Source organism: Macaca nemestrina, chromosome 8, assembly GCF_043159975.1.
Source record: "Macaca nemestrina isolate mMacNem1 chromosome 8, mMacNem.hap1, whole genome shotgun sequence".
Taxonomy (NCBI): domain Eukaryota; kingdom Metazoa; phylum Chordata; class Mammalia; order Primates; family Cercopithecidae; genus Macaca; species Macaca nemestrina.
Genome location: NC_092132.1, coordinates 150,643,647 through 150,656,526, shown reverse-complemented (window position 1 = coordinate 150,656,526; position 12,880 = coordinate 150,643,647). Strand labels below are relative to the sequence as shown.

Here is a 12,880-nt window from a genome sequence, read left to right as displayed (position 1 = left end):
ATCGATTTTTAAGGGAATATACAGAACAGTTGGCTAGAGCTTTTTCAATGTGTGAATTGTCTCATGAGTAATCAATAAATAAGAGGATCAGGTGAGCATAATAGACTGCACCTTTTTTCTAGCACAGAACCATGGGATGCTACTGGGGGGAGCTTCCTCACAAATGAAGAGGCAGCCTCAGTAGTACACAAGACGACAAAGAAACCAAGGCGAACACCTGCAGAACAGTTTCCATTAATGAAAGATGCTCTGGTTTAGTGGTTTCAAGGTCTACATCATGAAGAGAAGCTATCTGTGGAGTGGCAAAGGCAGATGAGGCGGGTATTTCCTTTCTGCTAAAAACATAGAGGAAGTACACCCCCAAATCATTTTCCTAATTTTGATACACCAGGTCTGATAAAACGGAAACTGTCCTTGAGGCCGTCTCTCTGGACGTAGCTAAAGCGGATGCCCAGGTCAGAGGGCTGCAGAACAGTCTGTGATCCTGGTAAAAACTGAGAAGTGGGATCAGTCTGCAAATGTTCAGAGCAAGGGCTGTCACCATTCTTGCTAAGACTCTGGAAACAGAGTTCTTCGGAGGTACACTGAGTCACCCCCAACACTTTTCCCCATGATGTCTGTTACTTTATCATGAAGTTTTACAGAAAGCGTGGAAAGGTGTATGACATTATTCCAAAAAAGACCTATATTTCCCAAACTAGAAAGCATCTGCACTTCTTTAAAAACCCTGATAATGTAGCATCACAGGGAAGCAGAAGAGAGAGTTTAAAAAAGGGGGGTTGGCTGGACGCGGTGGCTCACACCTGTAATCCCAGAATTTTGGGAGGCTGAAGTGGGCAAGTCACCTGAGGTCAGGAGTTCGAGACCAGCCTGGCCAACATGGGGAAACCCCGTCTCTACTAAAAATACAAAAATTAGCCTGGCATGATGGCGCACACCTGTAATCCCAGCTACTCAGGAGGCTGAGGCAGGTGAATTGCTTGAACCTGGGAGGCAGAGGTTGCAGTGAGCCGAGATCGGACCACTGCATTCCAGACTGGGTGACAGAGTGAGACTCTATCTCAAAAAAAAAAAAAGGGGGGGAATTGATTTGAAAAATTTATTATTTTTTGCTACCTCATGAGTGTACTAATTTTTGCCATAAACATATTTTTAATGAAGGAAAACAATTGAAACAGATGAAACATAATCCTAAATTATACTCATATTTTGTTCTCAGATGAAATCAGATTGCAGGCCACTAGATTAGCCATAAATGGCACTAACCAAACACCTGAGGCCGAGTTGCAAGCCAGTAGCAGAATCTCATCTCCATCCACCATGCCCCGCACTGCATGCAAAAGAAGAGAAGAAGCTCAAGAACATACTTACACGTACAAGACCGATCTGGTGTCTCCCACCTTCCCAGCATCACCGACCGTCAGGGTGTCATAGCCTCGCTCCAGCTCAAACTCTTCAAAGGCAAGCTTGATGACCTAAATACAAGGTACAAAACAGTGACTTAGAACAGTAGGTACTTCCCATGACTTTTAATAAATATTGTAATATCTAGTTATAGTGTTAAATTTTGCTCCTTAATACCAATATCAAATGATCCCAGAGCTGCTTTAAGTAGTTACATGGATAATTCCATACATTTGATAGCCTGGCATTATAGAATTTTATGAAATTCAGAATTGCTAGTACCCCCAACTTAAGTATTTTCACCTCTAAAAATGAAATTTAACCTCTACACCACTTTAAGTCAAATATCTACTAAATGTTTAACATTTTCAGTGTTTGAGTGTTTGGATTAACCACTAACTAAATCAATATAAGCAAAAGAAATGTTGGTTATAGTTAATGACACATATTTTGACCAGACGCAGAATGCCCTGCAATAAATATAAATTTCTATATGCATATTTCATGTAATTATCCATATTAACACCCCAAAAGACTTTATGAGGATACAAAGTCTTGCAAAGTCTGTAAGTTTTTTGTTTGTTTTTTACAAAGAATACTTTGTCATGATGACCAGCACCGAGACATCTGTACAACACTGGTTTATGTTTGATGTGCCAGTATATTATAATCTATTAACTTCTTTCTGTAGAGCACAAGATCTTTTTCTCCTGAAAGAAGAAATGCTTCCTTTGGTGGCCAATACTATGAGGAAGGAAAAGTTAGGTTAGAACCCTGGGTAGTACGGAGAAAAAATTAAAGAAGATAAATACATGATGATAATTAGAGGAATGATAGATACATGATAGATTCGATGGATGGTAGAAGATTAGAAGATATAGACAGATTAGATGATAGATAGGTAGATAGACAGACAGACAGATAGATAGATAGATAGATAGATAGATAGATAGATAGATAGATAGATAGATAGATAGATGACAGATAGTAAATAGATGATAGACTGGATGGATGGATGGGTGGATGGAAAAATGACAGATGATACACAGATAGATGGATATATAAGTGAGAGAGAGAGAGATGTAATGAGAAAGACGCAGAGGGTGTGAGAAAGGAAGGAGGAAGAAGGATGGGACAGGAGGAACAGAAACCATAATATTGGAAGTACATTTTAATAAGCTCTATTTTAGAATGAAACAGAAATTCTGAAACAGCGTAGAAAAGTACCAAATGCCCATTTGTTAACCTTGAAAGAAAAGGGTAAGTGGTAGCATAGGGAAAACAGATTTCCCACTAATACCCAAGTCTATGTCCACAGTTCCAATAGGCTCTAAACAGGTGCTTTTCCAAGCAATGCCAATAAGGAATACATTAAATTTGCTACTTGAAATTCTTACTAAAATTAGTAATACAGTCATTATGATTTATTTTTAAAAACCTACTATTTCAAATTGCAGTGTTTGTATGAATACATTATTTCAGCAATCCGATTTGACACAGGTGTCGAGGTTGACAGCTGTTGCAAACCAGTGTAAATACTGCATGTGAAACATAGCACCTGATATTTTTATTTCTATTGTTTTTATTTCTCATGAATCAGTTTGTAAGTGACCATCATCTGATAATTAGATAATTTTAAAACTGAAAAATCATCATTGAGACCTGGTAGTTTTCTTTCTGACATGTGAACCCAGTGCTGACTTGTTTAAAATTCTGGTGGGAAGCGATGATAATTCATTAAGGTTTGGGTGTCATGTTTGGCCGATTTGTAATGAGTACAGATAGGATTCACACTGTATGAATGGGCTCTCATTAGGGGTGGAAAAAGGGCCATTCTGTAATTCTTTCAAGCCAAGGCAAAGGTAGACAGAGAAAGTCCTTGTCAGTATTTCATCTCAACAATCAGCAGGTCCTGTTGTCAAATACACATCTTTACTCCATGCTGTTGATGCTCAGTAAAAACAGAAAATGCAGCCTTGGTCTTGCATAGACAGCTTTTAGTTTGTCAGAGGATATGGCATTTTATGCATATATGCAGCTGTAAAATAGACATACATATATTTTTAACCAAATATGCAATTCTTTCATAGTAAAAGAGAGCCAGAGATGCCAATGAAAAGTGAAGACAAAAGGATAATACGTTTCAAGTTGTCAGCAACTTCAATGACATTGAGCCAAAATGGTGTTAGTTCCTCCAACATATGCACCCTCCTTATGTCTTGCATGGACTCCCTCAGCTGTCCCTGGAACTGGATGCTCCATATTTCTCTCTCTCTCTCTCTCTCTCTCTATATATATATATATATATACACACACACACACACACACACACATATACACATATGTATACACACATATACACATATAAATACACACATATATACACACATATATACACATATATACATATATACACACACATATATACACATATATATACACACACACATATATACACAAACACACACATATATACATATAATTATTTTATTATTTATTTTTAAGTTCCAGGGCACATGTGCAGGATGTGCAGGTTTGGGACATAGGTAAACACATGCTATGGTGGTTTGCTGCACCTGTCAACCCATCACCTAGGTATTAAGCCCAGCATGCATTAGCTCATTTTCCTAAAGCTCTCCTAACAGGCCCCAGTGTGGGTTGTTCCCCTTCTTGTGTCCATGTGTTCTCATTGTTCGGCTCTCACTTGTAAGTGAGAACATGCATGTTTGGATTTCTATTCCTGCCATTTTTCTTAAGTCCCTGCTTAATGTCCCTCCCTCAGCCATGGTTCCACAGCCCACTCTGTCCGAGAAAGCCAGTTGCTTTGCCAAAATCCTGCCTATCCCCTTCATAGTATTCCCTGGGTTGACGCTTTCGGTTGGTTTGCTGTTCTGCCTGCCCTGCAGAGCTCCTTGTAAGCATTGAGGGCAGACACCACATGACTTGTCCGTGGAAGGAAGCACTGGCCTCACCCTACAAGAACTCGTGGAACATCAACTCCTCCAGGCCGCAGAGCTAGGAGTGTTTATTTGAAATCTTTCTACTGTTTTGATATAGGTGTTTAATGCTATAAAATACCCTCTTAGCACTGCTTTTACTGTATCTCATAGGTTTTGGTATGTTGTATTTCTATTTTTATTTCCCAGCACTTTGGGAGGCCAAGGTGGGTGGGCCACGAGGTCAGGAGTTCGAGACCAGCCTGGTAAACAGAGTGAAACCCCGTCTCTACTAAAAATGCAAAAATTAGCTGGGCATGGTGGCATATGCCTATAGCCCCAGCTACTCGGGAGGCTGAGGCAGGAGAATCACTTGAACCTGGGAGGTGGAGGTTGCAGTGAGCCGAGATCGCACCACTGCACTCCAGCCTGGGCAACAGAGTGAGACTCTGACTCAAAAAAAAAAAAAAAAAGAATTATTTTTAAATTTTCTTCTTAATTTCTTTACAGATCCATTGATCTATTTCTTCACAGGCCCATTGGACACTCAGGAACATGTTTAATTTCTATGTATTTGCACAATTTCCAAAGTTTCCCTTGTTATTTATTTCTAATTTTATCTGTTGTGATCAAAAAAAGATACCTGATGTAATTTTGACTTTTAAAAAATTTATTGACTCTTGTTTTGTGGGATAACATATGATCAGTCCTGAAGAATGTTCATGTGCTGATGAGAAAAATGTATGTTCTGCAGCTGTTGGATGAAATGCTATATAAATGTTTGTTAGGTCCATTTACAATATAGTTTAGTACTTCTTTATTAATTTTCTGTCTAGATAATCTGTTCCATGCTGAGAGTAGTAGGATGTTAAAGTCCACATCTATTATTATATTGGGGTCTATCTCTCCTTTCAATAATGTTTGCTTTATATATCTGGGATCTCTGGTGTTGGGTGCATATATGTTTATAATTATTATACATTATTTTTGTCTTTGTCTCATTTTACATTTTTTTCATCTTCCTTTCCATTTATTTATTTATTTAGACACAGTCTTGCTCTGTCACCCAGGCTGGAGTGCAGTGATGCAATCTCAGCTCACTGCAACCTCTGTCTCCTGGGTTTAAGCTTTCTCATGTCTCACCCTTCTAGGTATCTGGGATTACAGGGACAACATACCCAGCTATTTCACATTTTTTCACTTAAAGTCCATGTGATTTGATAAATATAGAGCTCTTCCGCCTAGTTTTTGGTTTCTTTTTACATGGACAATCTCTTGTCATGTCTTCAGTTTTAGTCTACGTGTGTCTTTACAGGTGCAGCAAGTTTCTGAAAGGCAGTATATAGTTGGGTATAGCTTTTTAAATTATATTGTCACTTGGTTAATTCTGTTCTGGTTGTTTTGCACATCCTTTGTTCCATTCTCATGCTCTTCTTGGTTATCTTTGTGGTTTGGTGGTTTTCCGTAGTGATATGGTTTTATTTCTTTCTCATTTATTTGTCTGCTCTACCAGTGAATACTACCCTACTGTGTGTCTTCACAACGGTGGTTATCATCCTTTCACTTTCAGATGAAGGGCCCTCATGAGCATTTCTTGTAGGACCATTCCAGTAGTGATAAATTTTTATTAGCTTTTCCTCATCCGGGAATAATTTTATTTCTGCTTCATCTCTAATGTATAGCTTTGCTGGGTATAGTATTCTTGGCTGACTTTTTGTTTTTTCTTTTTTCTTTCCGCATTTTCATTATATCACTCTGTTCTCCCCTAGCCTGTAAGGGTTCTGCTGAGAAATCTAATGTTAGTCTGGGGGCTTTTTGCTTATATTTGACTTGACTGTTTTCTCTTGCTGTTTTTAGACTTCTTTTTGTCTTTGAAGTATTTAAATATGTATATTTTATTGCTACATCAGGTTGTGGATATTTTGAGGGTATATGTGGCACTTTGATACATTTATACAAAGTCTAATGATCAATCAGGATAACTGCGACATCCATAACCTCAAATATTTATTTTTCTTTTTCTTGAGAAAATTACAAAATCACTAGAATAGAAGGAAGAATTGTTTTTGACTTTGACAGTTTGATTATAATGCTCTTTGGAGAACATCTTTGGCATTGGATCTGTTTGGTGATCTTTGAGCTTCCTGGATCTGAATGTACATATTTCTCTAAAAATTTGAGAAGTTTTCAGCTATTATTTTATTATACAGATATCCTACACCTTTTCTGATGTCTTCTCCTTCTAGAATTCCCATAATGGGAATATTTGTCCACTACGTTTTGTTCCACACATTTTGTAGGCATTCTTTATTCTTATTTATTCTTTCATTTTTGTCTGATTGGTTTATTCCAAAAATCCTGTCACCAAGTTTAGAAATTCTTTTTTCATCTTAATCTAGTCTGTTGTTGAAGCTCTTGATTTTATTTTTTAAATGTTATTCATTTTATTCTTCAGTTTCAAGATTTCTGCTTAGTTCTTTTTGTGTAATATCTCTTTGTTGAATTTCTCATTCAGATCATGAATTGTTTTCCTAATTTTTTTGAATTGTCTGTTTTTATTCTATTGATTGTCATGGCATATCTTTAAGATCATTATTTTTAAAAACGTGTAGGCATTTTGTAGCTGTCCTTTTCTTTGGGATTTGGTATTAGAAAATGATTTTGTTCCTTTGCGGGTGTCATGATTTTTGCTTTTTAGACATTTCTTGTATTCCTACATTGATATCTATACATCTGACAAAACACAATTGCTCCTAATTTTAGAGGGTAGTTTTAGTAGTGAAAAACTTTTTCCTGTAGATGTGTCTCGTAGTGTCAGTTGGGTAGGGCGCCTTGGTTTGTATTCTGCATGAGTACAGTGGTGTAGTCTTCATGTTATTTATTTGGTTGTAATCAATGTCTGCAGTTTTTGTGGCTGCCTGAGTAGCCTTGGCTGCAGGTGTTTCTGGAGGCGTTGGTTCAACTCTACTGCAGACGGAGACTTCTGGGTGGGCTTGTCTGGGGGATACAGAAGGTCACATGTGGTATCTCTGCTTCTCAGAGGAACAAGGTTTGTGGCAGTGGTTGGCCTCAAGTGGGCTGGTCCTTGGGTCCCTAGGAAGCATGTGTGGGCATTCAGCAAGTCCACTGCTTGGGGGGTGGGGAGTGTTCACTGGTGGCAGCAGTACCCAAAAGGCCAGTCCTTGGTCTCCTGCAAGAGGCATACAGCCAGGGTGGTTGTTGGTGATGGGCCTCAGGAATTCAACTCTCAGGCCCTGGGGAGCATGCACTTTGGCTCCCTCTGTCTTGAGAGTGGCCTCCCGACGCTGCTAGACCACCTGTGGTGTAGGTTACTTCATGCACTTGAGTGCTGGGTTCATGTTCGTACCACTGAGTCCAGCTGGGGTCATGGCCCTGCATCCTTCTGCTTGCTTGTGGTGGGATGATGGCTGGGTTCTCAAGATGTGCAGATGCGGGGGCTACTGACCCCATGGGCAGGATGTACTCTGATATTTGTTCTGTCCTGAAAATGGCACCATGCTGCAGCAGCCTGGGGCCCAGGGAATGAGAGAGGAACCTGGCGTGAATCCTCTCCCTGGAGCAATACAGCCATGTGGACTCCAGGCAGCTCCTTACCCTTGGCTCAGGGCTGTGAGGACTGTGAGGCTTTTCTGAAGCTCTGAATGCAGGCATCTGGGCTGGGAAAGTGGCCTGCTGGGGATCTCCCACTTACCTTCTCCCTCCAATGAGGAGCCCATTCTTGGCACTGAACAGATCCTATCCTGGCACTTCACATTCATCTTCATGCTGCCGTCTTGAGTTTCCATGCCTCAGAGGGTCTTCTTTTCTCTGTTGCTTCACTACAGTGTTCTCCCCTAGACACTGTACTTATCTACTTGTCATTTCGGTTCTTCTTTATGAAGGAGGTAAGTGCTTGGCACTCGTGCTAGCCATATTGACGTCTGCTAAGCTTTGCATGACTTTTAGACATTTCTAGATGGTACGTTAAGCCAAGGTGTCCAGTGAGCATTTAGAAAAAACAGTGTGGAGCTTGGGAAAGATTCAGGACTCGATACACATAAATGGGGGTCCCTAACCATAGATGCCACCTAAAATACTAACACTCTGTCAGAGTATCCAAGGAAGGCACATGAAAGGAAGAGGAATGAGGATGAGCTGCAGTCTCTTTCATATCTAGAGGCCAAGGAATTGAGGAAGAAACAACAAAGAAGAATCTATGATAGGGAGGACACCAAGAATATGGTGTTTTGTGAAAAATCCATAAAACTAAAGATCTTAAGAAGGAGGGAGTGATCAAATGTGTGGAATGCCACTAAGAATGTGAGTTAGATGAGCTCTAAGATGAGACGTGTGGACTTGACTGGATGGAGGACATGGATAACCATGGCAAGGAAGAACAGCAGAGTTGTAGGGATGGGAGAAGTGCTAAACTGGATTGGCAGAAGGCGATGTGAGGAAGTGGAATAAGTTCTGGAGATCTCTGAGATATCTTAACTAACATGAACGAAGTAAGAATGTGTCAGGATTTTTTTCTTTTAATGGAGAATATTGCAAGATGATAAGAATGACTCAATAAGTATATAAATGATTTTTCAGGAAAGAAATACTGTTGTTACTTTGATTCAAATAATATATCTTTTCCTTGATAAAATATTAATTTATAAACAAAACAAAAACATTTCCCAAAAATCAAAAATAAAATATACTATATAATTTCAATTTACTGAAAAAAAATTTATTCGATATGGGTCCATCCAAATAAAGAGACCACTTCTCCTGATTCAATTAAACCAAAATAATCCAAATATATCAATTGATCGCTATGATCTTTCCCTCTGTGCATGTGCACACACACACGCATGCTCACACACACACACACATGCACACACACACGCTCACACACAACTCACACACACATGCACGCTCACGCACACGCTCACACACACATGCACACACACACACACGCTCACACACGCACACACACACTCACACACACACACACACGCTCACACACACACACCTTCTCTCTCACACACACACACACCCATGCACACACACATATGCACACACCCCCAGAAAAATGTATTCATCATTGGGTTTCTTCCTTGATAGCAATATTTTTTTAAATTTTTCCTTTTGATGTCCTTCAGTAAATGACATTTGTTTTTCTGAATAACATGTTTGTGTCAGAAACTGTGATGGCAGGAAAATGAATAGGAGAAAGATTTTATAATTTTCCAAGATTTAGAACTGACAGCACAATATAAATCAGTACAAAGGCCCTACGTCTTGGAATAAGATATTTTACAAATGCTTTAATTAATAACTGTAGGTTTGAAATTAATGGGTTAGCAATGACAACTTAGAACACACAGGAAGGAACACTGGAAATCTGAGGCTATAATGTATCTGATTCATTCCATTTCAAATTATGTATCAGAAGAAAGGCCTTTCAAACTGTGAATTTCCTTGTAAAAAACATGATAACAAGTTTATGTCTGGAAACTATTAACACTGTTGCAAGAAGAACGATTACACATTTTAAAAGAAAGTTCACACTTCCTTAGAATATAAAAATTATCAAATAATTTTAGTTGTTTTCACCTGAGGTTGTAAGGGCCAATCATAAAACAACTAAAAATATAATTAATGATTAGACGACAACCTGCCCAAATATATCTACCATAGAGACTGGATAAATATACATGTAAATTTCCTACAGAAAAACACATATGACAGTCATTGCTGATGGGAATACAAAATGGTACAGTCACTTTGGAAGATACTTTGGAAGCTTCTCACAAAACTAAATATATTATCAAATAATGAAATAATCACATATCTTGGAATTTACCACCAACAGCTGAAAACGTATGTCCACACAAATCCCAGCAATTTGGAAGGCTAAGGCTGGCAGATCACGAGGTCAGGAAATCAAGACCATCCTGGCTAACACAGTGAAACCCTGTCTTTACCAAAAATACAGAAAAATTAGCCAGGCGTGGTGGCAGGCACCTGTATTCCCAGCTACTCGGGAGGCTGAGGCAGGAGAATGGCGGGAACCCAGGAAGTGGAGCTTGCAGTGAGCCAGGATCGCACCACTGCACTCCAGCCTGGGAGACAGAGCGAGATTCCATCTCAAAAAAAAAAAAAAGGTATGTTCACGTCCACACAAACACCTGCATGTGTGTGTTTATAGCAACTTTATTTATAATCGCCAAAATTAGGAAGCAACCAAGATGTCACTCAGCAGGTGAATGGATAAACTGTGGTACATTCAGACAATGGAATATTATTCAGGGCCGAAAGGAAATGAGCTGTCAAGCCATGAGAAGACATGGGGAAAACTGAATGTATTTTACCAAGTGAAACAAGCCAATTTTAGAAGGCGACGTGTCGTAAGATTTCAACTGCATGACATTTTGGAGAAGGCTGAACTATGGAGACAGTAAAAAGATTAGTGATTGTTAGGGGTTAGAGGAGGAAGGGATGGAGAGCAGGAGCACAGAGGATTTTTAGGACAGTGAAACTCTCTGTGTGATGTTACAATGGCGGACACTGACTTCATACAGTTGCTCAAATCCATAGAGTAAATAGCAGCAGGAGTGAGCCCTAACGTGCACTATGGACTTTGGTAATTCGGCATGAATGCATGTTCATCCATTGTAACAAATGCACCGCTCTGGTTGGGATGTTCACAGCCAGGAGGCTGTGCATGTGTGGGGGCAGCAGGTATAGGGAAACTATGTCTTCTGATTAATTTTCCTGTACAAACTGCTCTAAAAATAAAATCTAATAAATTAACCAAAAATACACATAGAAGCCTTTATATCTGTATGCAACACATACCAATAGGCCACAATATCCAGTATGAAATTACAAAGATTTGATTCCAACCGAAAAAAAAGAAAGTTCACACTTTGAACACTCAAAAAAAAAAAAAAAAAAAAAAAAAAAAAGAAAGGGAGTTAGAAATAGATATCATTAATTCTGGGTTATCCTTGCTTTATTTGAGATGTTTAGCCCCACATATAAACACTAGGAGTCTCTCATAAAATTCAATGCATTGCTATTAAGAAGAGGATTCATACATTATTTCACATGTAACTCTATGACTACCAGCCTGTGCTACACGAAGTCAAAGCTGCTAGTGATTCAGAGTAGGAAAACACAGTTTGCCCAGGCAGTGAAATGCACAATTCCTCTAAAACACAGCAGTCTTGGGAAGGCATCAGATGGCAGGAAGTCAAGAAACTTGGTGTTTCATGCTAAAATCTCCCAGATGGTTCTCTGGAAGTTTAAGTATTACTGACATCCCCACCCTCAGGGCCCTGCCAACTCCCTTCTGTCAGCTTTAAATGGTACATAAATTCCCGTAATTCTCTTTGTGCTGCCCTGCTACAGAGAGAATTAGTCTCAGCTCAAGATAGCCAAAGAAGCTGGATGTGCCCCATCCACTGGAAAGGATTCCCGAGAAGACCTGGCTTAGTTTTCTCTGTCTCAGCCCACCTGTGGTTTGGAAATGGTATAAAAAGCAACCCCCCTCTTTCCTTGCTCTCCATCTCCCCCCACCACCCAAAACACACTCCTCCTAGCCCCCACCCCCTCCTCCCCTCCTCGACACACTCCTCCTAGCCCCTGGTAGCCACTGTTCAACTCTACTTGGATGAGATCAACTTTTTAAGTTTCCACATGTAAGTGACAACATGGAGGCGGGGTTGGGGTGGACAAGAAGAGGTTGGTTTGGGGTACGAAAGTCCAGTCACATAAGTGGAATCAGTTCCAGTGTTCGACAGCACTGCAGGGTGACTATCGTCAACAACAATTTGCTGTGTATTTCAAAAGAGCAAGAAAACAGGAACTTAAATGTCTCCAACACAAATAAATGATAAATATTTGAAGTGATGAATATGTTGATTACCATGATTTGATCAATGACACATTGTATACCAGTATTGAAACATGTACCTCATAAATAGGTACCATTATTATATATTAAACATTTTTTAAATCATTTTTTAAATGAACGAGTACAATCACATTGATAAAAGAGGGAGTCTGGGCTTTGCTGCTTACTCAATGAGAGTCTTGAAAGAATTGTTTAACCTTCTGTCTTATCCGTAAATGAGAATGATACTGATTTCCCCATGAGGTTTCTAGGATTAAACAATGCAGTGCAGGCAAGGTGTGTACTTCTTGTCAGCATCCAGCAGACACTTGATCAATGGCAGTTGTGTTCATTATTGTCCTCGTGGTGACCCTTCATAAAAGCCTTGTCATGCCCGCCAGACCCAGCCACATTCTGCCACCATTTGAAGTATTCTGTTATTGCAAATCTCACGAGCCTTTACAACCAGGAAAAACTCATCCATTTTCCGTCTGACTCTGCAATTTCTAACTCCAATTTTATCTAAAGTGACCTCTTATCTTTTGAATTCCCGACACATTTTATCACCTGCACACTTCCTTCCCTATTGCAGTAGTAGTATTTTGCTCCTCTTAAGAAGTGTGGTTTTGACTAAATACTTAGACGAAGAAAT

General features: G+C 39.4%; 1 protein-coding gene across 2 annotated transcripts in view; it reads right to left on the bottom strand.

Moving 5' to 3' along the window:
* Positions 1-12,880, bottom strand: part of LOC139355625 (CUB and Sushi multiple domains 1) — a 2,038,620-nt gene that overhangs the window by 532,602 nt on the left and 1,493,138 nt on the right. For both annotated transcript variants that reach the window (XM_071067488.1, XM_071067489.1), the window contains exon 11: positions 1,372-1,475. In XM_071067488.1, the coding sequence (XP_070923589.1) occupies positions 1,372-1,475 (104 nt within the window). The remainder of the gene's footprint in view (positions 1-1,371; positions 1,476-12,880) is intronic.